Source organism: Silurus meridionalis, chromosome 8 (genome assembly GCF_014805685.1).
Source record: "Silurus meridionalis isolate SWU-2019-XX chromosome 8, ASM1480568v1, whole genome shotgun sequence".
Taxonomy (NCBI): domain Eukaryota; kingdom Metazoa; phylum Chordata; class Actinopteri; order Siluriformes; family Siluridae; genus Silurus; species Silurus meridionalis.
The window spans coordinates 21,561,933-21,589,547 of NC_060891.1; the positions used below are offsets into that span (position 1 = coordinate 21,561,933).

A 27,615-nucleotide genomic window follows, 5' to 3' on the forward strand; every position below is an offset into this window, starting at 1 on the left:
TCTTTTTTAACTGAATTTTACAGATGAAGAGCCGAGAGCTGGACAGACTACAAAGTCCTATTGCACCTCTGCAATATGCAAGCAAATCATTATTTAAATGGTGAACTAAAGAAAAATATATATTCCCGTTTCTGTGAAATGAAATCGATGATTGTAAGCACTGGCTATAACTTGAAAACATGCAGAATATTTGCAAGGCTGTGGTGCACAAGCACAACAAAAGCTTCACAAAGAGACGTACAGAGACCAGAACGACAAATGGGGAGTTTAACAAGACATAACAAGACACATGTGAGGGTGTTCAGTTTGACAGTCAGGAGACACGTGACAGTCATGAGACATGCAAGGGGCTAATAAGTAATGTAGTTTTTTGACAATTGTGGCATAATCATGACAGATTAAGCAAGGGAAGTGGTAGCTCAGTGGTTAACATCTGAAGGAAGTGAATAGAAATCAGAGCAAGCTGCCACTGCTGGGCCAATGTGCAAGGCTCTTAACCAGTCAACTGTTCAGTTGTAAGTTCCTCTGCCAAATGCCGTAAATGTAAATATGTGGATATTTAGATTTACGGCATTTGGTAGATGCCTATATCGAGAGCGACTTCATCTCATTCATACAACTTAGCAGCAATGGGGTAAGAGCTGAGGGGCCCAGGAGGGGCAACTTGGTACGGTTAGGGTTTGACCTCACAACCTTCAGATCCAAAGTCCAAAGCCTTAACCACCATCTTCCTATTTCCTACTTGAAGCGAACCGTATTATGGGAATCTATGCACCATTGAAAATATATGATTGATCATATATGATAAAAATTGTATGGAAGACTATGAAGCCATTCATTATAATTGATTTTTTCTTTCTTGCTTTCTTGCGGTCCTGATTTAATTTTCTCTCCATAACAAAAGGTGTTTTCTCGTGATCTTGACATAATGAGTAGAGTTGTGTTTTCATTATTACGACTTAACGATTATATACTTATCACCATCATACAGTTCAGCATCAGTTCACCAGCAAGCAGAACATTTAGAGAGGAATAAATAATGGAAGAAACTACTGACTCGAACACAACACCTGTGGCCTTATTTGCGTGATTTTCTTTAAATAGTTCAAAAGAAGGTTTTGGGCTTGTGATAATTTGAATAGATATCAATTAGTGTTTGACTCTTTAATATCATTCTATTAATAGATCAGTGTTCTGAGAGTAACATCAGAGCCTTTTCACATAAACTGAGTTGATTAAGTAAAGAGTCTTGTGGCAAAAATGATCATAGGAACATTATAGCTATAATAAACCATAGTACTTTGGATACTTAAGAACATTTAAAGACAAATACTTTTGTACTTTCATTAGAGTCACATTTTACCTGGTGTATCTCTACTTTTACTCTGCATAGTTTGTGAAGTTCATCACCACTGCTGACTGACAACTTACACATAAGTGTCCAACACTTGAGAAGAAGGTTATCATTCACAAGACTTGAGAATTTCTCATAATACAATTAGGTCCATTTTCCATTGAGATCACGAGAAAATTCAATCTTGATTACGAGAAAAAAACTTTTGTTCATTAGATTTTAATATTTTAAAGCATGGCCTTTTAGTACTTCCATAAAATTCAGCATTTAAGGCAAATAAATCTTGGAGGTCATTAAGCTATAATTATAAATATTAATATGCAAGTCATTCAGTGTTTTTGGTTTTTCTTTAATAAGAACCATTTGCAACCAAGTACACTTTCCGTTTCTTTTTCCCTTCTCATACGCACTTCATTCCACATGTCGACTTTTCCTTTAATGGGCTTGATTTTCTGTTAATTGCTTCATTTCTGGTGACTAAATCGTTGTGTTTCTAACGTGTAGGGAATAAAGGTCTCATAATGAAACTTAACTACGAGGGGGAAAGTTTGTATTGATCAAGGAATGTATGTTAGTCTCAGCAGTAAGTATGAGCAACTGAAAGCTTAGCTCTTAGACATGACTCATTGGCACGGTAACCCCCCACAACCCCCTTGCACTCCAAGAATTGGTCCCGTGCATGTCAGAACACTAGATGTATGTAAAATCACCTGTAATGTGGAGGAAAATGTATCAGTTGACTTCTCTGAGAGGAGATACGAGAAGATAGATGTATGCATGGTGTGATCAGTGTTTTTTTTTTTTCTATGACTCTATGGTTTCATTCTGTGCAGTGTCTCATGTATGAGCTCAGAAAGTGAGATCTAGCGAGAATACATTAAAGGAAGACTGCGGCATGACGCATGAACTTAGATCGAAGTACAAAAAAGTTTTTCAGGCTGCTTGATTGTCATAGCAATGGGATTATATGCCAAAGGTGAGTGTGATCTGGAAGATAAGGGAAATGCGACACTGGCAACGGCGTTAATATTTCGATATCTTGACGTGTAGGTGATGTGTGTCAGGTTTCAGTTTAGAAATGAGACGTCATCCGGTGCAGGGGAAGGGTGTCAATGTTTTGTGGTTCACGGCGCACTCTTATAGCACAAGTTGGTTATTACTTGGTATTTACATCATTCTGAAACTAGCATTTACTAAGGAGAGGGCATAAGCTCGAGATCAAGTGAAATCTTATTCAAGTTTCACTGTGAGTGCAGTGTGACGTGAAAGGGAAGGCTTTGTCTTCGTGTGATCTGCCGTTTCCTCGTAAGTCATATCAGTATTGTAGTTAAGGACTTTGCTGAAATGAACAAGTAGCAGGAACGATCTTCGAATGACCTTTCACACATTTTTTTTTTCCTTCATCACCTACAGTGAAGACCATCTTTAACCCCGCCCCTGCTCTTCCAGACCTTCACACCGACTTCTACAAGGAATCAGACATTTTTTGCTGCAATGAGTCTGAGGTGAAAGCACACACACAATAGAAATATGACTCACTATTTGACTTTCCCAAATAGAACTTATTAATTCTATGTAGAAGTGCTTACACTTAATATCATTAGAATTAAACTCCTGAATTGAAATCCTGTGAGAAAGACAGTCAGGACATTCGATTGGAGGTTGGAGACTGGAGGTGAGCATTAAGTTCAGGATTTCATAGTGAACCTAGGGTTTTTTTCCTTTCATGCCGGGGGTAAGTGAGTGGTAAAACCCTTCTGCTTTAGGCCACACCCACTATCGGTTCTGGTTACAGATATTTGCAGCAGATACTGACAATGCCGAAAAAAATATTAATATTAATATAAAATGTTAATAATTTAAATGTTGGCTCTCTAGTATTTAGTAATATCTAACACTAATTTGTTTTTGTTTTAATCCACCAAAAAGTAAAAAAAATAAAAATAAAAAACAAACATATACTGTATATATATATATATATATATATATATATATGTATATGTTTTTGTTTGTTTGTTTTGTTTTTAAACCATGGAGTCCCTATACTGTCATATATGTATTGGGGATTTTGGCATCCTGTTCACTACCAACACGGTAGTTTTTCTTCGTCTGCTTACATTTACACATAGATGTACACTGTGTTCTTGTTAATATAGGACTAGGATGTCTGGAAATTTATTAAATTTAAATGCATTTCCCCCTCCAAGTCTGGAAAATTATGGAAATTTTTAAAACTTTTTGAAAAAAAAGTATGGAAAATGAAGACGAAAACTTTTTCAAATTATTGATTGCACTGAGACACATTTCATGTGTTTCCTCGCCATGATACAGTTAATAACAGCAATAAGTAGTTGAAAAAGTTGAAAGTTTCGTTGTGTTTTTTTGAAGGAATGAAAAGAACAGATGAATGTAGGATATTAGATTCACAATGCTAAATAATGCAAGGTTTTACATACTGTTTACATGGCCAATTGACTAATGTGAATAATATTATTATGGTAATTGTTTACTGTGCTTTGTAACATTTGAGAATTTTGAGAAAGGTATATAGGGAATAAGTAAGGAATAAAACTTCTGTAATAGAAAACTAATCATTTACATAATTTATAATGTTGTTAGAGAGAAATGTGTTGCCATGATAAAGCTTTTTTGTGTTTATTTATTTATTTATTTATTTATTTATTTATTTATTTAGTCATTCAATAGAAATGTGTGCAAAAGTGGTTTATTCCTTTTATACCACAGCAATTTACTTGTATTTATTTTTTGTTGCAAATCGGGAATTTGTTTCCTGGCACTTTTTTCTATGTCTAAAACAAAAAAAACCTGAAAAAACAGGAAATATAAAATTGTTCCCATGATGAAAGACTTGAATATGTGCAGTGGTGGTGATGCACATCCCAGTGAACTTGTTACTACTGAACCAATAATTCATTAGAAGCTGTTTCTGATAAATCAGATGCAAGAAAGTTGTATAATCTAATAAAAAAATCGAATAATAACTAGTATAGTTGGAAATAAAGTAAATAAAGTTAATACAACCATTTGAAGCTGATATGATTCTTTGTTAGGATTTCAAAACTTTAAACCACGTGTTGTAAGCGACAATTATAAACAGGCTCTGCTACCAGGTCATGACCTGCACAGTGATAACAAAACACCACGCCGAACAGTTATTTTCTTGTCGTCTTTGTGAGAAATACTTGATCGGGGGGAGGGGGGGTCGCCTTCTCCCACTTACGGTAACTGGTATGTTTGGAGACGCCCTCTCTCACACCTCAGCTGAATGAGCTGACAGATGAGGGCATGGATTGATGGGAAGCAGTTAAAGAAAAAGAGCACACTGGGGAAGACAGATGTGTGACTGGTGAGTCACACTGTCCTGGAGCTAAAGAGCTACGACTGCGACCTGGAGTGCTCAGTGAGACCAACTTTGATGTGGCCGAGAGGCTTGAGAGGGGAAAAATGTACAGGTGGGACATGAAAGTGAGAGCTCGCAGTCCACATCGGCGAAAATCTCAGCCTTCTTGCTCTTAGTCATGCTTTCATCCGATGCCTTTAGTTGGTAGTGAAAGGTAAATAATTGAGAACACACCGAAGATGAAGATGAATCAGCTTGGGAAGATGAGTAATCTGAGTGTTGCTCTGTTCTGGAAGGCAGCCATGGGAGGGTAACATAACTAAAATACATAAATATTAAAAGGTTACTTTCTGCCCTCACTTAAGCATCTCTCAGGCGCAACTTAGGTCATTCAAGCGATGCTATTTAGAGTCCAGAATCATAACAGAGAAAAGTGAGCATGAATAGCTTTGGGCTAGTAAGTTCAAATCTCTGAAATGCAAGAATGGTACTACTGAGTGTATGAGTATGAGACTTATCCTGTACCTGAGCAGGGTAGTGGTATGGTGTTCCCTTGTTACTATTTTCCTGTAAGATTTTTCACAGTGTTCTGCAAAACTTGACAATAAAGGCAAAATAAATCTGCTTTTAATAAAGATTTCGTTTTCATGATAATAATATTTCCTGCCATTTGCACTTTAATAAGCATAAATATTTTTTCAAAACCGGTCTGGATCTGTTTTTATTATATATGTTTTTATTTTTTCCTACCTTGTTTTAACTTTCTTCCTGCAAGGTTCTGTTTAAAACATTGCTAGCAATGAATCACTGGCTTTCCTCAAGAATTGATTGAATTTTGAGGATAACTATGTGCCATAGCAGCGGAATGCACGTAATCTTAATCAATTTCAACTGTTAATCAGATTCCAGCTGTCAAAATGTCTCCTGTGCCATTAGATCTTTAACAATACACAGAAGGGCTCTTACTGTACTGAGTGCACTTTAAAACTTTTAAACACTTCAAGAAAAAGGTCTTAATAACATGAAGTTTAGCAAACAGAAAAGAAATGACTGAATCGTTGATCATTTCTTATTTTTGAACCAGCGTTAGTGTGAACACAGATCAGATAGCTTGAGACATGATGTGGATGATGCTGAAAATCTCATTCAAAACTCATTTCCTATTGTAAACCTATAATTATTTGATTTTAGCAATAATTGTTTTTTCCTAAGTAGATTAGGTTATAAATAAAATGGGATATCTTTTATTGAAATGAAATGAAAATGGCATTTTCTTCCTTTTTTATATTTGGAGGTAACTATAAAATATTTTATGTCATAACTTAAGAAGTTATTTTGCACATATTATGTTGTGTTGCAGCCTTACTCTAACATGCTGTAATATTTTTCACTAATCTATAATCCATACTCCATAATGTTATATTTGATATAACAGATATAATCAGATAGAAATATGTGTTCAGACCGTATTGCTATGACACTTGATATTTAGCTCAGATGCATTCATGTTCTCTGGATCACCTTGGAGATGTTTTTACACTATGATTGAAGGCCACGGCCCATTTAACTAACCTTGATTTACAAAGACACAAACCTATATAAGTTCTAACAGCTGAAAATGCAAATCAGAAGGACAACGAGGCACAGATCTGGGAACGGCTAAAATAACTTCGGCTACATTGCAGGTTCCCAAGAGCACAGCTCTCTCCATAGTTCTTAATGGAAGATATTTAAAAAGGTGACCAAGAACCTGATGGTGATTTTTGTAAAGCTCCTGAGATCATGTGTGGAGTTGGGAGATACTTGCAGAAGGTCGATCAACACCGCAACACTACACTGATTAGGGTTTTATGGTGGAGAGGGCAGCTGGAAGACACATGACAGCCTACTTGGAATTTGCAAAAAAAACTTGGATACTTGAATGTCTTTCATGTGGATATTAAATCTAAATATATATCTTCAGATGTTTCTCAAAATTAGAGTAGTTGTAATATTCCCACATGCCTTCTGACTGACACAGCACTGTTCTTTCCCCCAGGCTGAGTTGCTAACGGGGGCTCATGTAGCTTCGGTGGATGACGCAGGACGTGCAGGTCTGGAGCTGCTGAATCGTGGTTGTGCTGCAGTCATCGTTACTATGGGTCCGCAAGGCTGTGTGGTGCTTCAGGCCTCGAACCCGGATCCCAAACACATCCCTACAATTAAGGTCACCCCAGTGGACACTACGGTAAGACTACAGATTCTTATAAATGTACACTGCAGCTTGGCTAAAGTTAGAGCTTTAGGACAGACTGATGCAAGACTCAACTGAGACACAGACAGTGTAGTGGAACTGCCAAATCATCATGTAAGCTGGCAGGAAATATAAAAGTTGCATGAGCCAATTTGGGTCATCATGTCCTGTCATGCCCAGTCATGCTGAATGAAGTCAGATAACATTGCAAAATTGAGACATATGCCCTAATGGGTCATCTTGCAGAACATTTTGGATTAATCACAAATGAAAAATCTCTTTTCGAGAGTCTTTTCGAGTGTTTACACATCTGTGTTTATTTATATACTAAGTAACCCAAAGGGATTGCAATTTTCTGTAATCAACGGTCACTGGTTCCTGAAAAATCACTTCAATCCAAAATCTTACCAATCCAAAATATTAGTGAAATTAGTAGGTTGTTAGCTATAATGCAGTGTTTAAAAAATGGCTTTAAGTTTGCATGTGGTTTTCTGGCTTTTGCTCCAATACCAGTCTACAAAAAAGCTGACTCATTTCACAGTGTGGCTTTGGCGTCATAACAGCTCACATTTCCTGTTCGTACAACATACAACTAATTCCATTCCAAATTGATTAGTGTAAAATAACAATTATAGGAGAACAGTTAGAGGTCTCATGCTCCACCTAAAGCAAATCCATACCTGCTTTTTGGCAAAAAAAAAAAAAAAAGTAATTACTCTACAAGTACATTTTTTATGTAGTTTATGAGCTGAAAGACCTGTTTAATTGACATTGTGGTTATTATATCATTAAAGTAAGCGTGGTTTCATTAATTATGTCAGCATTATTCTCATGAATGTATTAATCCCTGAAACCTACATTCATGAAGATTCATCATGAATCACAACAATGGGATTTTTTTCGAAGAGTAGTGGGTATTACTTAATAAAAGTGTGTTTGGATGGTAGTAAAGTCTCAACGATTTGTGTTATTTTATTAGCTATTATTGTACAGTTTTTAACACTACTATAATTTTATATTAAGGCAGCCAATATCGAAATGGTGTGGTAAATACAATTATAAGCAAATATCTAACAATTCATGAATTCCATTTTATAGAAAAGGCCCTGGAAAGTAAGCATTAAGATGAACTTTACAGTAATTAGAGACATGTCACAAAGGGTTATAGGGTTGGAGGATAATGACAGTGTTTCAGGTCCACCAAATATCCAATTAGATGGCACCTTCATAGCAGCTAAATATTATATAAAGGCATGCCAGAGGAACATTTCTTTTTTTTTTAGTTTTGTTAGACACTACTGGACTTGAAACCAGCTTGTGGCAAGAAACCCTCAATACTGGTTTGGCCTAAATATAGGGATAGTTATATTGACATGAATCTAATACTTACTGTTAATTATGGGGATCTGTGATGCTTTAGGAACCATTTTGGAATACGTGGCATCATGATAGTTAAAAAATCCTGAACAAAAATGGTTAAATTACGACAAAAGCTAGTTTTGACATGATCATAACAGTTCCTTGTCCAAAAGTCCATTGCAGGATGAGCTTACGAGAAGAGATCTGGAGGATCTACAGAGTTTTCTCACTTTGTAGAAGTGCACTTTGGAAAAATAGAAGCGGTTGACCAATGCCTAAATGTATAGATGTGGAATAATTGACATGTACAGTTTTGTTCAGAATATGAGATTTACGAAATAAAATTTAATTATTAATATAATTAAAAGGGGTATCTGCAAGAATGAAAGGGAAAGTTTATAGGACTCTGGTGAGACCAGTGATGTTGTATGGTTTAGAGACAGTGGCATTGAGTAAAAGACAGGAGGTGGAGCTGGAGGTAGCAGAGCTGAAGATGTTGATGTTTTCGTTGGGAGTGACGAGGATGGACAGGATTAGAAATGAGTTTATTAGAGGGACAGCACATGTAGGACGTTTTGCAGACAAGGTGAGGGAGGAGAGATTGAGATGGTTTGGACATGTGCAGAGGAGGGACATGGGGTATATCGGTAGGAGAATGCTGAGGATGGAGCCACGAGGAAAAGAGGAAGACCAAGGAGGAGGTTTATGGATGTGGTGAGGGAAGACATGCAGGTAGTTTGTTTAAAAAAGGCAGATGTAGAGGACAGGGGGGTATGGAGACAAATGATCCGCTATGGCGACCCCTAATGGGAGAAGCCGAAAGAAGAAGAAGAAGAGTAGAATAAATGTATTTTAAAATGTGATTTCTTGTATTCGAACTAATTAAACACAAACAAAAACTATTATTTTCTTTTTTTCACCCATCTTTATACAGGGTGCTGATAAATTCTGGAGCTAACAGTATGAATGATTAATTTAGTAAAGTAAAAAATGTAAATAGTAAAATCTCTAGTAAAAAGTGACATTTTTGTCATCAATATAACCATTCAAAACACCAAAACTTCCCTGTGTTGGTAAGAACCACCCCACAGCACTCAGTGGTTTCCACACAATTGCAGCTTTGCTCCCGCGCACGTTTATTACTCATAAATCCTGACTTGTTTAACTCTTTTGGATGTCCTGATCCCTTTTCCAGTAAGTCCTCTTCCCCCCAGCTGTTAAAAAAAGAAAAAAAAGAGAGACGTGTGGGTGAATACCAGATTTTATCTAAAAGACCAAACAAGACCGGGGCATGTTTCTATCTGTTTATTTTTAAGACTTTATGACAGTGTTTTTTTTTTTTTTTTTTTTTTACAGAGAAAATCTGGTAAATATCTGCTTTCTCTTCTCTCTTTAGTGTTTTTTTTTCCAGATAGAAGAGCTGACTGGAGCTATCATCATCACTTAGCTATTGTGTTTGTGTTATGTACTCTGTGTGGGACGGTGTTAAAAAAAAATGTGATAGGTTAAAGTTTTGCCAGAGCTTCTCAAAGCATTGAGTCATGATCCACTCCATGCCTGATCCTTCGTCCAGCACTTATTATTTCTCCACGTCAGTAAAGAATGCTACATGTTTAAATCTCAGAATGCCATACTTCACTGCTGATCTCATCCTCTGTGTTGGTATCGCCTGGACAGCAATGTGAACACAATGTGTGACTCAGTTTGTGGTGTACTGCAGCACAGCTATTTCTCATCATGGATCCTGAAATATTAGCAGTCTCGCATCGCACTAGATTAATCACCGGTCTGCTATTCTCTGCGCACCGGCCTGGAATCTGTGTACTGGACTTCGAGCAGATTCGAGTTAAAAGCATCAGCTGCTTCTCACTAGCTTCGAGAGCCAAGCTCCCGCTGTGCGATCCAAATCCTTGTGTGCATGGCACTAGATGAGAAAAGTAGAACGTGTAAAAAGCCCACGCGTCTTTTTTACATACAGTGAAAAGTTCAGTGGCCCGTGAAGTGCAGCAGATATTTCTGAACTATATCCATGATGCCGTTTCATTGTATCACCATTAAAAGATTCATTTACAGACACCTTTTATGCGGTGGTCGGCTGTTAACACTTGGGTTTATGTTAAAGCAGTCAGCATAGGAATAAATAGGCTCCACATATCTCCCTGGAGGGCTTATCCTGGGCTTCACAAAGTTCCCCAGAAGCACAAATTGAAAATGCTTTTAGCAGTGCTAGATTTTCTCAACAGTGTTGCTTAAACAAAAAATAAAACCCAACCAGGCATGCATATTAATGGAGACGGATGATCCGCTGTGGCGACCCCTAATGGGAGCAGCAGAAAGAAAAAGAAGAAGAAGAAGGGCATGCATATTACAGGAAAATAATCAATGATGTGACATCATTTATATTTACAGCATTTGGCAGACGCCCTTATCAAGGGCGAACTACAACTGAGAGAAGGACCTTGTTTAAGCGCCCATCAGTGGCAGCTTGGTGGTGGGATTTGAACTTGTGACCTTCCGATCTAAAGTCCAATGCCTTAACCATTGAGCTACGATGTCATTGAGGAGTTTGTGTTTTATTCCTTTTATACACCAGCAATTTATTGACACTTACATCCGTCTAATTATTGAAGTACGAGACGTCATCATTTTTTTCATCGGGTTAGAACTACATTTAAAGTTTATTATTGTTGCCGCTGTGCAAAGTGGTGACAGTGCTGGCACTGGAGACTCCTTCCAAAAACTCCTTTTGACCAATCAGTATCAAGAGATCAATAGCACTGTAGTATAATATCATTGCCACATTTGTTAATAGTAACAATAAGCTTCACAATCACTGCATTTGATGGTGGATGTGTGTGAGCATGGAACTTAGCTGTATGTGTGTTTGTGTGTAAGTGTTTATTCAATCTACAGGGCTGTGGGTTTGTGATGTAGGAGACTGTATGCTGACTGTAGGAGACCAGTCTTGCTGTTGTTGGTTCTTCTAATGTACAGTAGGGTCCAAATGTCTGAAACCACATTACAAATCTGAGATTTTTAGCTAAAGCTAAAAGGATTGAGGTGATCAAAATGGTGATCTGAGGAATAACTAATCTCTTTATATACCACCAAAATGCCATATATGGCTCTGCCCGGTAATAATAATTAATTTGAAGTGCATTAGCATCTTCAGGCCCACTATGGGCTAATAAAAGTCTTTTTTTTAACTAGAATACAAGATGCTACTCATAAACACGTATTTGATCCGATTCCAGATGACAGTCCACCAGCTCTTCCTCCAACTTTTATTTTCGGACTTAAATTAAACCCAGGCCTTCATTCATCATTCTACCAGCCTGTGGCTGTGAAAAAAAATCATCTGATGTGTATAAACCTTACTGCAGACTAAACGTGCTTCTCGTATCCACTGTACACGTACACACACACACACAGATGGACAGTGGGTGGGCTGACCTAGACAACACAGCTCAAAGTGGGTCCAGACAATCCAAATCAGAAAGGCCTGAGCTCAATGACAGGGACAGGAGAAAGACCCACCACAAAGCTTCCTACATGTTTGGGGTTTACTGGAAAAAAGCAATTAAAAAAGAAAAACACATCTCCTGCTGCTGCGGTGAGAGTGATGTCATCACACAGACTGATGAATGAGGCACAAGGACCACCACTGGACAACGGACAGAACAAAATTGCCTAGCTACGTGTCAGCAATGCACTCAAAAGATTTAAGGGTTGTGGATTTTCCCAGTGCTACTGTATATATACAGGCTTTACATACACATTGACAATGACATTAAAACCACCTGCCTAATAGGAGCCTAAATAAACGTCCTTGTGCCTCTGACTTGTCGAAGGCATTAACTTCACAAGACTTCTGATCATGTGCAATGGTATCCATCATTAGTAGCAGACTCTTTAAGTCTTGAGGTGAGGGCCTCTGTGGATCAGGCCTGTTTGCCCAGTACATCCCACAGATTCTCAAACAGACTGATACCATGGGGAAAGTCTGATTTGAAAGTCAACAACTTGAAGAAACAGTAAGAGCCAAGAGGGTGTAAACTTTTGAACTGGATTTATCAATGATTATTTGTTTTTGTTCTGTCCTCTAATGAAGTTCTAAAGTGCAAAAATAATTTTAGGAAATGACACTTAGCATCCTGTTCAAAAGTTTACACCCCCTGGATCTTAATGCATTATGTGGCCTTCTTGAGAATAATTGAACGCATGTTTTGTAATAGTCACATACAAGTCCCCTGGTTGTCCTGAGTGGAAAAGATGGATCTCAAAATTATAGATACGTTTGGAAAAGAGGTCAGGTATGCAGTAGATGCAGGAAAAGCAAATAAGGTCCAGGACCTAAAGATTTTTTTTCTTTTTCTGTGGTATAAGCAGGACAAAGGAGAAAGAACTGCTCAGGACTGTTTTAAAACCTTCTCCATAATAACACACAGTATTAAGATTCAAGTATGTGTATTGGACTGGTTAATTTGTGTAACTTCAGTTATTATTGTTTTACTATTTGTGCTATATTAAATATATTCAGGGCAGTATAACTTATTTATCATTTTGCATATGTACATAAATCTTTGACCTCAACTGTATATATTTAAAAAAAATACTGTTTGTAAAAGCAGCAAAAAAATTCAAGCTAACAATCTAAAATAAACAAATAAATAATATAAAAAAAAAAATCATTAAATTTATTTCTGAATCAAAATGTATTTATTTATTAGTAGTAGTTTTACAACTAAATCATCCTGACACGGATCTAAAATGCTTGGACTTTTTTTTTTTTACATTAAAAAAACTTTTTAGTGTAAAACTTCCTCATTTAGGTTAGATAAATAAATGGTTTACAGTAGAATAAATAGTTCTAAAATAGTTTTGATTTCTTTAACTCTACATGCAGTACAATATTTCCTTTAATCGTATAAAAAATGGTGTCAGTGTTACCAGGATGGATTGAAAAAAACATTACAATTTGTCATAATTTTGTACAAATTTTGTTTGAATGTTTTCTCATCTGTAATTGGACACTTTCTCTAAAATCAGTTGATGATACATTATAGTTTTTAATGTACAAGAATTCCATGACCTTCATCATCGACCAGTGTGAACCGTTCCTAATGATTCATACCGTAGACAAGCGTGACAGTGGGATGTGTCATTCCATAAAATGCATCACATGCCTATCATCTTACCTCGTACTCTATACACACATCATCGGTTTCCACTCAGGAGGTAGTGGCGGAAAAATGATCCACTTTGATGAGCAAATAAGTTTTTGTTAGATGATAGAAAGATCAATCTATCAATCAAGGCTTTGTCTGTTTATTACAGGAAGGAAAGCATCATGGAACGGTGTCATTATCCAGCCAAACAACCTGTCTGAATTGTTAAAAAAATTAAAAATAAATAAATCATCATTTAAAAATAAATTATAATATATATTTTTTTTTCTATTATTATATATTTTTTTCTATTATATATATATATATATATATATATATATATATATATATATATATATATATATATATATTTGTATATAAAATGACACATTGAGATATGACTGTTTATTTTATTTGGAGGAGAATCATTATTAATAGTATGGGTGGAGGGAGTGTAGAATTTGAGTTATTCTGGGTGGAGTCGTTACCAGATGAGTGAGAAATTTTCCAGAGCTGCATGACCACAACATGGTTTAGAAACCAAATGGCTGCTTAAGGAAAACAGACTTTACCCCTGACGTGTGATTTACAGTAATCTGAAAAACAAGAATTAGATTTAATAGATTTAATGAAGAGACTCCTTGTTTGAATGATGTAAATGTGATGTGAATGTCTGATCAGGGTCAATCAGGGTAATGAGTTCTGTTTTGAAAACCTTTCAGAACATCCCAGAATATTTCCTTAACCCTGTTACATGAATTTATATTCACATCTGGAATATTCCACAGGACACAGTTTCAACTGAAAGTTGCATCATCTGAAGTTTCTTAAGATCATAAGAAAAATTACAGAATGTTTAATTTACTTTTTAATTTATTTTTTAGTTTAGTTTCAGTAATACAGTAAAATAAATTATAGATTATAAGTATATCAATAATATCTAAAATGTATTAGGGTGACTAAAAATTAAAACCCTTTTTTTATTTTATAAATTGCTCATTGTTTATTAAAAGGAAACAATGAATAAAATTGATTGTATAAATTTTATTATTTATTATAAAATAATATATTATACAGGAAAAAAAACGTATATATGTATAAAACATTTGTTACAAAAATGATAAAATATGTGTATATATATATATATATATATATATATATATATATATATATATATATATACAGTATATATATAAAATTTCTTTATTTTTGTAACAAATGTTTTATACGTATATAAGTTTTTTTTCCTGTATAATATATAATATAATATCATATATAATTTTAACATTAATTCAGTAAAAGTGTTCAATTGTATAAGCAGTTTATCAGTCTAAAAAATATAATTTTTTCTATATACTCATAAAGTGCTGAGACACAATGAATGAAATAAAAATGAACAAAATGATAAGTTCATGACCCCTATTTTTAGTTTTTTATTTTCCAATAAATAATACTATATTTTTAGTCATTTGAGTAAAAAAAAAAAAATTGATTCAGATTTGTCACACTTTTAACATCACTGTCACTAAAATCACAAATAATAAAACCAGTGATCCCAAATTGGCAGGATAAACTCGTTTTCCAAAATTGAATGTTACGAGGGATAAATGGCACCGTAATTTTGGAAAGACTTTCAGCGAATGTGAATGTCACTGTCACCGCACTCGCATGTTGAGGACGGAGGCGGTGGTGGATGATGCAAGTGTTGAAGGTGTGCAATAACGCTAGGGGTCTTGGGAAGAGCCATTAGTATGATTAATCAGATGAGCTTCTGAGAACTGGTGGTGGAGTCATCTGTGGTCAGTAAATTACAGCATTCCTCATCGCTTTCCCATCTGTACTCCTCCCAATCTGACTCCTCCAGACATTATATTTTATACATTTGGAAAAAAAATTGTTTTTTTTTTTAGCTTATTGTCTGATAAATTGTTTGTGCAATGCTGGTAACAAATACTGATCCTAACCAGAATTTTACTGAAAGTCACTTTTGTAGAAAATGGCTTCCTCAAGGCCCTGAGCAATGATCATTCCCTCTTGCCTCGCAAAACTCCGTTCTTGTCGAACAATGACCCGTGTGACCCGTCCCCAGTTCAGGCTTGTTGTTCAATTACTCACGTTGTCCAACACCAAGCCAGATGAGAACATATGACTCAACACAATTACATCCAGTCATCCTCACGTCCTGCCATTCACAGATGGTAATGCTAATTTGCGTATTTTCTTTTAACATCTTGTGTGTTAAAAGAAAAAAAAACACCACAACACAACTTCTTTGGTCACGATTAACTTTGTAATTGAACAAAACTTTTCTAAGTACGTATTTGTTCTTAGTAGGTTGCAATAAATCGAAACCAAGAGGCTGAGTTTCTCCAACTTTAGTTTCAAGTAAATAATGGACAATTTACCTGAAACACATGAACTCCATTTACACTGAAATGTGTGTTAATGATGTGGATTCCGGTGTGAAGTTGTTGGTGAATAGATAACAAATCTTTAAATGAGAACAGATTTTTATGCTTAACTCCTAAAACAAAGAAGCTTTTTCTCCTCAGGCGCTATTTTCCAGTTCTATTCGATAAAAAAAAAAACTAAAACAGAAGTAGTTGAGACGGTAAATATTGCACTCCTGGGATCAAAGCATGTGTGTAAAGCTCTGATTTATGAGAGACTCTCGAGTCTAATTACTTTATACGAGCTGACGAGTACCATGGCGTTGATGACGGTATGAGTTTTGGAACCTGATCTGTTTGAGCTGAGCGTACAGATGGGGAGGTAAAAAAGAGATCAATGACGTTAAGCGCTAAATATAACAATTTAAGACGTCCTAATAATGAACTCTTAATAATCCAGGATAATCCAGGACACATATTCATACAGAGTTCAGATTCCTCAAATCCTGGCAACATTACATGTTTTTGCAATCTACCTTTATCCTTTATTGGTAGACAGTACTGGAATATTTCTCAGAGCATTTTACCTCACTCTAATTTAATGTGTAATACTTTTTTACCTCAGTGCTTAACAGAAAAACGGAACACCTCACAGAAAAAGCTTCTGGTGCTAGTGTGTGTAGAGTGAGGGTTCTCTCACAGTGTGTGTGTGTGTGTGTGTTACTATAGAAAACTCAGTGAGTTCACACTCAGTAAACTCACAGCCACTCGAGACAATAAACAGCATCCCCTCCATGACCTACTTACTAAACAGCAGCGCTTCATCAGCAGAAAACTCATCGAGAAAGGTGCGCTACGGGAGCTTGTTTGTTCCAACAGCGGTCACATTGTACAACACTCCAATGAGCAATATTTCAACTTAACCAGCATTCACTATTCACAACCCTACACACTAATACCTTTCACTCTCCTGCTGTTACACTACTTACATAGTCAACTTTGTTTATGTTTGAACTTTAATTCACCTCAAGTTTTTAGACAGTCACTGTATCTCTACACACCATATCTGTTTCCTATTCATATACATATATACTTCTGTATATACCGTATATCAAAATTTTTTCTTGATTTTAGTATCCTCTTTTCTCTTCACTACAGTTTCTCTCTGGGGTGAATAAACTGATCGATCTATGTTTAAAGTAGTGTGGTGTGCAGGAGAATAGAAATTAGAATACAAATGTAGTTCTTATTGAGCAGTGTATTCACTTTGACAAGTACATTCAAATGCAAGAACTTTTGTACTTTCACTGAAGTGCAAGAATGGTGTCGTTTGCCCAATTCTGTCTTTTATTTTTATATGTATGTGTAAAATACAATATATGATAAGTATATGATGATTAACATGCAGGTCGTTCAGGTTGCATTTCTCTTTTAATACCAAGAACTTGAAACTAAGGCCTGTACAGATGATCATGATGTGTGATGAGCCCACCATATCTCGCTTTTGTGCAGGGTGCTGGTGACAGCTTCATCGGTGCATTGGCATTCTACATGGCCCACCATCCGTCTATGCCCCTGGAGGAGATGTGCAGGAGGGCAAACCTGGTTGCTGCGGTGTCTGTGCAGAGCGTCGGCACTCAAACGTCTTATCCCTTCAGCAAGGACCTTCCGGCAGAACTGGTTTAACCCACCATTACTATAGGAATAAACCCTTTACCTCAACCAATAAACCAAGAGTAATTCTGAAAGCTAAATGGTTAGGTGTGTTATTTTAGTGTGGCATGGCCTGGACAGTAGTTCCAGCTTGTATTAGAAATGCTCACTGAAAAAGGTTATATTATATATATATATATATATATATATATATATATATATATATATATATATATATATATATATATGTAGACATTTATTCCATATTTATTAAAAGTCTCAGAACAGAGAGTCATTGTGCTTAGCAAAAGATTCCCAGCATGCAAATGTCTTCAGGGCAGGGGGGTTTCCTGAAATTTCTGAGTGGCTGCTGAGGGAATGACTGTTTATTGCACCTTTATCATTATTACTACCTGTTTGTCACGCTGGTAACTGGACCATCATATTAACATATTAATACAAAAAAAATCTCAAATTTTTTACCTAAAGATCCACCATATAAAACACAATCAGAGAATAGATGATCAGGAATGTGTCTGTTCTCAGTCATATTTACATCACTGATTTCCTCTGTCTCATCAACATTGGCTATACATCTTGCTGCCTTGCTCATTGTTAGCTTCACAGGCTAGCCTGCGTCTGTGGTGCGTGAGAGCCAGGAAATGATTAAAAAAGCAAAAAGTGGAAGATTAAAAATGCAAAGAGAAGAAAAAATATTGATCGTGTCACCAAATAGATTAAAAGTAAAGTGGTTTGAAAATGTGAGAAGTAGAACGTACCAGTAAAATCTACTTAAGTACAGTAACAAAGTCTTCGTTTCAGAATACGTACAGATAATCCAGTCTGGGGAAACAATTAATTATTATTTTTGAAGTTCCCTGTTTTACTTTAAACACATGATCTTTACCGTTCAAATGCCTACGGCAAAATACAGAATCGGAGCGAGGGATAATATCAGAGAGAATGCTACGATCACTGCTTAGTAAATATACAAACGTCTTAGATATAACTGTTAAAGGACCCTTTATATTGTTTTGTTATATTTTATATTCCATAATAATAATGAACTAAAGTCTGAAAGAATAAAATGGGTGTAAATTGTATCCTCTTGAATTGGTCCAAGGCTGATTTTAATGGGTCACAACCTACTAACAAATACTTCATTCAGTATTATGAGCATGAAATAAATACATGCATTAATTAATAATTTAATTAATTATGTTCATAATATAATATATTGAAAAAGAGATTTTTTTTTTAAAGGACATCTGTTTTCCTCGGGAGAAAATGCCAGCATGTGGATTGTACTATTAAGGACCAAACCATTCCCTAATAAATTGGTATCATTTAGAAATAAAATAAACCAATTTTACAATAAAGTTTATATTTACAACAAACTACTTCTTGACTCTGGCAGCGTCCATTTGAATGATTTGGGGCAAAAAAAAACCAGAAAGCGCAGTATTTCAAATGCGACTAAAGAAAAGGTTTCAAATAAGTGTTTTTTTTTCTTTTTTCATAATAAGTGCAGCCTTGAATAATTATTTAGCAATTTTTACATTTATGAAGTCACAGTTCTTTTTATGAAAATGAAATTTTATGATGAAATTTATGAACAATTAATGTAAATAAATATATTTCAAATGAATCAAATAAATTGAAAGGTCATTATACCAGTGTGTTGCAATTCGTCCATTTCAGCATTACAATTCTTTAAAAAAAGATTAATGTCAATTTTATTTTGGGTCATTCTGATAAAAACATCTACACACTTCCCTAAACGCTCAGCTGCTGCAGTATTGCTTTCCAGTACATTTCTCAATCCATCATGTTGTGGAATGATTTCAGGACGTCTGGATCCGCTGTTGTGTGTCGTCGTGCTTCATATCGTCTTGATCTTTACGTTCATTGAAGATCAGTGTTCTTACTCATACCTGCTTCTTGAAATAGTGCGTGGTTACATACAAAAGCTTGAAATTCATCCAGCGAAAATTTCCGAGTGCGTTTAAAGAGAGCGGATCTTCTTCTTCTCAAGAAACAGGACGTGCTTGTTCACTGTGGAGGCAAAGAAAATATACATAAAATAGCAGGAAAACAATCACACGGAACTGGCTATTTGTTTATAAACCATTCGTATATATTGCATTTAAGGAAAAGGCTTATGTAAACAGTGTATTTTATCTAAAGCGGGGAAACTTTAGTAAACATTCACAAAAATAAATAAAATTAAATCATGAGGGGATTTCATGTGAAGCATCATCATGTGAAAGATCAAACAGCATCACTGTAAAGGTCACATGTGAATGAGTTGGAAGATTTAAATAGATTTAAGGATTTAAAACCATCTCTAACATAGCAGTGATTTATAATGATGATGAAGCTTTCACAAGATTAGACAAAATAAAAAAAAGAAAAACAGTGAACAGATTTGAAATAATTTCTATCGTTTGCTTTTTGACCATATTGCAATGAATCACTCATTACGACCGATGCATAGATGGATATTTTAACATCAACTCAAAAGCAATAAAATATATGATTTTTCACAAGCACATTGTAACAGTAGAAATCCCTCAATTTCCCCTTAATGTATTTCTTACGTGTAGGGTTTTATTTTGTGAACTGTTTTGTAAAGAAAAAATAAATGAATAAAATAAAGACAAAATAGCTGCAAATTTTTCCTTTTTTTTTTTTTTTTTTACAAAACAAAAGCAATAGAAGGGTAAATATTTCCTGATCTCATTTAGTTTTTAATTAAATGTAATAAATATTTTAATAAATAGATTTTATATATATCAATCAATTGTAATTTTTTGTAATTTAAAAGAACTATTACTATACAATTATCATCATCTCTTCTTATTCAATGTTTAACTACTGTAAACATACTTTAGATTATTTATTCCTTCTGCCCCACAAGTACACTGATGACACAATTCCTTTATGAAAAATAACAAACAAAACCTTTTGGCAAAATAAAAGCAACATAACTTTTATATGTACTTTAATATCTTAATATAAAACATCTTGCTAATAAACTAATAATATATAAGAAGAAAAACAAAACAAAAAATTGATAAGAAAAGACAATATGCTGTGAACTTACAATTTGGAACTGCTTCAGTTTTTTAGAACTAAATGCAACTGTAATTTGTCGAATTGATTTAGTTACTCTGTGTACCTAAGTACATTATTTATTTATTTATTTATTGAATGCCCACAAGTACATTCATAAATTACTTTACTTACTAAATAAATAGAATATATAATAGAATATAAGCACACGTGCAAAGCAGCAGGTTTTTTTCCGTAAATTAATAATTACATGGCGAAGAAAAACAAACAAGATCAACAGTAGGCTGTGAACTCAAAAATAAATGCACTTGTGGTTTTCCCAGTTTATTTAGTTCCTACAATTGTTCAGGATTCATTCCTAAATTACTATAAATTCATCAACATTTCTTTTTATTTTATTATAATCGTGGAGAACTGATTTGTAAATACCAAATAAAGAAAATGTGTTATATCTTAATTTTTGTACTCCAAAATTTTTATAAATTATTTTCTATACTATATATACACTATATATACACTATATATATATATATATATATATATATATATATATATATATATATATATATATATATATATATATATATATATATATATACACACACACACACACATACATATACATACATACATACATACATACATACAGCACAGACCAAAAGTTTGAACACACCTTCTCATTCAAAGAGTTTTCTTTATTTTCATGACTATGAAAATTGTAGTCACACTGAAGGCATCAAAACTATGAATTAACACGTGGAATTATATACATAACAAAAGTGTGAAACAACTGAAAATATGTCATATTGTAGGTTCTTCAAAGTAGCCACCTTTTGCTTAGATTACTGCTTTGCACACTCTTGGCATTCTCTTGATGTTCACTTTGAAGAACCTACAATATGACATATTTTCAGTTCATTTTTGTTATGTATATAATTCCACATGTGTTAATTCATAGTTTTGATGCCTTCAGTGTGAATCTACAATTTTCATAGTCATGAAAATAAAGAAAACTCTTTGAATGAGAAGGTGTGTCCAAACTTTGGTCTGTACTGTAAATATATATATATATATATATATATATATATATATATATATATATATATATATATATATATATATATATATATATATATATATACATACATACACACACACACACACACACACATATATATATTTAGTATTATTAGTAATAAAAAAAGTCAACAATCTCAAACTGTCCGAAAACTTTAGATCAGTAAATGGTTTCAGATCAGAAGTGCAACATTGTGGAAAAAGTTTGTTTTAATTTCAGTTAAAATGTTTTACCAAAATGATCGAAAAAAAAAAATCAAATTTTTATTGGTAGAACACTTCATTTAAAAAATCTAATCTTTAATTAGATTATGGAAAAATATTGTACTTTAATTCTCCATCAGAAAGATTGTGAACTGTTCACATACTTCAGTTAAAAATAGATTCATTAATATAATTGGACAGAGCTGTGCAACAGTCTGCAAAAAGAATTGCTTCTAATCAAAGATACATTAATAATGATTCAATTCAAATGTTACATAAAAGCACCAATAAAGAGCAGTGAACAGGAAGTGAAAAAAAAGTGAATAGCTTTTGTGATAATTCCAAAATGTGCTTCACCAGTCTGATGTGCATGTTGTACAGTTTTTTAAATTATATATGCAGTTACTTTTTACTGCCCATCCTGGAGAAGCCGGGTCCATGTACTTTTTGTTTATTCAGTTGAAAAATTATGTTTAATAAAATTGTTTAGCTTAAAATATCAAACATTTATCTTTTCTTATGTGTATTATTGCAAAAAAAACATACATGGACCGTTCTCTCCCAGATTTTTTTTTACTGCTATACAAACATCATTATTATTAACATTAAGTATTATTATTTTAAAATAAGTTAAATTTAATGTTTAAAGCAGAAATCATACAATAAACACTTACTACAATAAATAAAAATTATTATAAAAATGACTAATACCAAGACTACTAATATTATTATTACTACTTTTAATAATAATAATAATAATAATACTACAATCTGCTTATGACAAATACGTAATTTTCCATCCCCTATACCCCTATGTGCAAACACCAAAACTAGAGACGTCTACAAAACACCTGATAATGTAACATTAATATGAAATCATCAGTTCCAGCTGAGAAACTAATTTTTGAATAAAATAGCAATGTTTCAGAACAAGATCTAATCAATGGTTTGTTTTGGGGTTTTTTAATAAAAAAAAAAAAAATATATATATATATATATATATATATATATATATATATATATATATATATATATATATAAAAAGGGGTCAAAGCTGTATTCTGTCTAACATTTATTTGATTTTGGTTTCAGGAAATGCGGTCTTTTCTAATGTCATTTAAAAGGCCACATACTGTGAATCGGTTTATTGCTAAGTTTTGTGACAAAAACAGTAGCAGACGCTATAATAAATACCACCATTACACACCAAGAGACCATTCCAAGCTCCCATTTATCAGTATTAATATCATTTAACAACTGTCAGGGACAGAACACCCAAACCTGTTCTCCATCCTTTATATGTGAATTTGCCTACATTTTTATGCTATTAAACACCATTTCAACTCTTCTACCAATATCCTCCTGTAGCGTCACACAAAAACCACTAATGTGTCACAGGAATGACGAAAATACACCAACAACCAACAATTCAGCCCCAGTTTCTCTAAACACATCACATATTATTAATATAATACATAAAATGATTAAAAACAGTTGGACGTTGGACTACAGTTACCATTAACAATCAAGTCTCCATCAAAGGAACACTTAATAACCGCAATGATTATGGAACTATAATGAATTAAAATTCGGATATTTTTCTCTCGTTGATTCTTCCTAATACCATCTCAGGGAGTTTTTGGTTGCCCTAATCACCTCTGGCTTGCTTTTTAGGGATGAACTTATAGCGAATAATTCATGGCTATAAATGTGTAATCTATTTATTTATGCAGAGCTGCTTTAGGACAATGTCTATTGTTAAAAGTATTATACAAATTGAATCAAACTGACATGAATATTACCATTAAATGAGTGTTCCAAGGTGAAACAGTTCCTTCAAATGCAGTTCCTTCGGATTGTAATCGGCCTGTCAAAATGAACGCGTTGGAGCAAATTAATTTTAACGTCGCTAATTTAATTAGCGAGGGATTAATGCAGCGTGCATTTCTGTTTGACCGTTTCTATTAAAAATATCATTAAATAAAAAAGAGGCGGAATTAAAACCTTAAATGCAACATTTATTCACGATGTCCTTTCTTTACTCGGATATTAAAAAAAATAAATAAATAAAAACGCCACTGAAAAATTACTTTTAATCACTAAACATTTGTTTTACTGATGCACCAAGTCTCAAATCAACACTAAAATCCGCCATAATGCACACATCCGGCAATTAAAACCGTCCGTGTGGAAACATAGCAAAAGTTCCTTTTAGTGTCCTGAAGATTTATGTAATTTAAAATACTATAATTACTTTAAAGCATTTACAAGAGTGTTTTTACGAGCTGCCCTGTCATCTGAAAATGTAGACAGGCTTGTCTGTCTGAGCAACTGGCTCAGTGCAAAGAAAGAAAAGTAATAGGAACCTGTGGTACATTTAGAACAGATCAAAAATGTGCGATTAAGTTGCTATAATAAGGAGTTAACTCATGACAATCATGTGATGAATTGTGATGAAATGTTTTATTAGATTAACAGCCCTAATAGTTTGTAAAGGTACCTATAGGGTCGTGTTTGCGCAAAACCAGCTTTTCTCTGAGTCTTCCTCTCTTGGTGTTGAAACAGTAACCGGTCCCTGCAGCACTCATCATCTGCACTAAAACAGTCCTGAAATACAGACACGTGCATAATATTTACAGGATTAGACTGTAGAATACAATGCCATTGTCACTCTTTAGCACTAGGAGGCATTAAGGGAAATCAATAGAACAGGATGACAGTATTAAGGAGTAATAAGACTTACTTAGACTTGCTCTTGGCGACTGATGTTCCAGGACACAGAAAAAGAAAGATAATTAGAAGTGGGATCACAATCCTCTATAATTGTAATTACTCTTGACATTTCAGTGTGTGCCTAAACATTTCTTTCTTTCTATCCATCCAATTTCATTTTAAATGCCAAGTTTTCATTATACAGTAATCCACCGCTTTACCACGGTTCGAATCTCTCGCTTTATCGTGGAATTGCATTTGCCACATAACCAATTTGTTTGGCTGATTTTTCCGGTCTCTTACAGATTACACGATAGACCAAAAAACTTACAGGGAATTGTTTTTATGGAGTTTAATGTTGAAATAATGAAATTTATTAATAAAATATAATTATTAATTATAAAATAAAGTAATGTTAATATAGTACTATAGCATTTTTGGAGTGGCATCTGTTTATTGTGGTTTATATAAAATATAAAAAAAATTATATTATACATATACCATATAATATATGTGTGTGTGTGTGTGTGTGTGTGTGTGTGTGTGTGTGTGTGTGTATATATGAAAATTATATCATCATCATATAATGTGTGTGTGTATGAAAATTATATCATATATATATATATATATATATATATATATATATATATATATATATATATATATGTGTGTGTGTGTGTGTGTGTGTGTGTGTGTGTGTATATATACACACACACAAAAATATATATATATGAAAATTTGGTGGCATTCAACAATAAATCACTTTATTAATCGTATTTAATTAAAAAACATGTAGTTTTTATAATTTAATATTATATCATATATATTTATTATATTATATAAATCCCTCTGCTCCTCTCGCTGGATAATCAGCCCTGCAGCTACATACCCTACAGCTCATATCTCTAGATTTGCTGCAATTTATTCAATCATTTACATTTAACAATAAATTAACAGGTCGTTTTCTTTCTTTTTTCTTTTTACTCACGGTTGACTGCTGTAAGAAACATTTTTATCGCACTGTTTTCCTCAATTGTTTCGATAAAGTCACATTGAGCCGAAAAGCGACCAACTTCCGCAATGGTTATTTTAAACTTCCGGGTTACACAAAGCCCACAGTAGTTTCTAGTGATGCCTTTTATTAAGAAGTATAACAGTGTTATTTTTCTTCCTACCCGTATTGTGAAATCACTTCCTGATTCGCGAGGTTTGGCCAATGCTTCCACACTGATTGGACAGTGTGACAGGCTGTCAGACGTTCAGGAGGCGGGACTTAGATGATGAATGAAGCGTAATAAAACTTCGCCTGCGTTCCTGTCTCCAAAATAATTATATAATGTAATGCTATTTTAGGTTTAACACATCTTAAGTTATTTTAATTATTATTTAAATATTTTCTCAATACATAATAGGTTGTTAAATAATACTATATGCAATATTATTATGTGCACCTACATATCAGAATCAGAAAGGGCTTTATTGCCAATTATGTTTGCACTTAGAAGGACATTTTTGTTTTTGTGACAGAAGCATCCAGTTGCACATTTTCTAAAGTAAAACTAAAGGAATTAAAAATAAATAAATAATGAAAATAAATAAATAAATAAGAATAAAAGTATAAAAGATATTTAACTTTTTTTTTCTTTATAAAGAAAATAAATAGAGTATTATTGAACAAAAAAAATACAGATTTCAATTAGTTAAATGGTATTGCATGTATGTTTTATTTTTTTGCACAATGGGGAGAGCATTTAAGTGTTCATGAGGTAGATTGCCTGTAGTCTTTTTATGTCTGATTGTGTAGTTGAGCCAAACCAGACAGTTATTGAAGTACACAGAACAGATCTGATGGCTGAGTAGAACTCTTTGAACGATTCCTGTGGCAGATTGAACTTCCTCAGCTGATGAAGGAAATACATCCTCTGTTTGGCCTTTTTAGCAATGGAGTCGATGTGATTGCCCCACTTCAGGCCCTGAATGACTCCACTGCTGCCACAGTGCTGTTCACGATGGTTGGTGGGGGTAGTGCAGGGGGGTTCCTCCTTAAATCCACAATCATCTCCACTGTTTTGAACATGTTAAACTCCAGGTTGTTATGCCTGCACCAGACAGACAGCTATTAAACCTCGCTACTAAATGCAGATTCATCACCGTCGTTAATGAAGTGAGATGACTGTAGTGTCATCTGCAAACTTCAGGAGCTTGACAGAGGGGTCTGTAGAGGTGCAGTCGTTGGTGTACGGGGAGAAGAGCAGTGGGGAGAAAACACATCCCTGGGGGCACCAGTGCTAATAGTATGGTTGTTTGACATGAATTTTCCAAGTCTCTCAGAAAGCTGGGTTCCACTGACAGGTAGAGATAGGAGAGCCTTGTTAGTTTGGTCTGGAGGAGTGGATGATGGTGTTGAAGGCCGAACTGAAGTCCACAAACAGGATCCTTACATAAGTCCCCGGTTTGTCCAGATGTTGCAGGATGAAGTGCAGTCCCATGTTCACCGCATCATTTACAGACCTGTTTGCTCGGTAAGCAAACTGCAGGGGGTCCAGCGATGTCCTTCAAATAAGCGAACACCAGTCTCTCAAATGTCTTAATGACTACAGATGTGAGGGCAATAGGTCTGTAGTTTCTTTGGGCCAGGGATGATGGTGGAACGTTTAAAGCGGTTGGGCACTTCACACAGTTTCAGTGAAAAGATGGATGCCAGCTGGTCAGCACAGGTTATTAGACAGGCTGCTGAAACTACGTCTGGTCCTGGTGTTTCCTTTTTTTGTTTGTTTCCTGAAGACCTGATGCACATCATCTTCACTGAACTGAAGTACCAGAGGGGGGTGAGAGGGGGCTGCTGGAGGTGTTGATGTTCGAGTGGTGAGATGGTCAGGAAGGGTGTGAGACTGGGAGTTTCAAATCTACAGTAAAACTCATTCAGGTCATCAACCAGTTGTTGATTCCCTACAGAGCTGGTGGATGGTGTCTTGTAGCTTGTGATGTTTCTCAGGCCTTTTCACACTAAAGCAAGGTCATTGGCTGAG

The 27,615-nt window shown here is 34.5% G+C and overlaps 2 protein-coding genes across 2 annotated transcripts in view; one reads left to right on the plus strand and one right to left on the minus strand.

Annotated features, from left to right (window-relative positions):
- Positions 1-17,613, plus strand: part of rbks (ribokinase) — a 43,951-nt gene extending 26,338 nt beyond the window's left edge. The window contains 3 exon segments of the mRNA XM_046855043.1: positions 2,768-2,859; positions 6,754-6,942; positions 17,378-17,613. Coding sequence (XP_046710999.1) covers positions 2,768-2,859; positions 6,754-6,942; positions 17,378-17,551 — 455 coding nt within the window. The 3' untranslated portion in view covers positions 17,552-17,613.
- Positions 17,614-19,233: 1,620 nt separating this feature from the next.
- Positions 19,234-25,699, minus strand: mrpl33 (mitochondrial ribosomal protein L33). Its single transcript, XM_046855044.1, has 4 exons — positions 25,575-25,699; positions 24,618-24,636; positions 24,375-24,481; positions 19,234-19,573 (listed from the first exon to the last, which is right to left on the minus strand). The coding sequence occupies exons 1-4, from the start codon at positions 25,594-25,596 to the stop codon at positions 19,524-19,526; spliced, it is 198 nt and encodes a 65-aa protein (XP_046711000.1). The 5' UTR covers positions 25,597-25,699; the 3' UTR covers positions 19,234-19,523.
- Between the last annotated feature and the right edge of the window lie 1,916 nt (positions 25,700-27,615).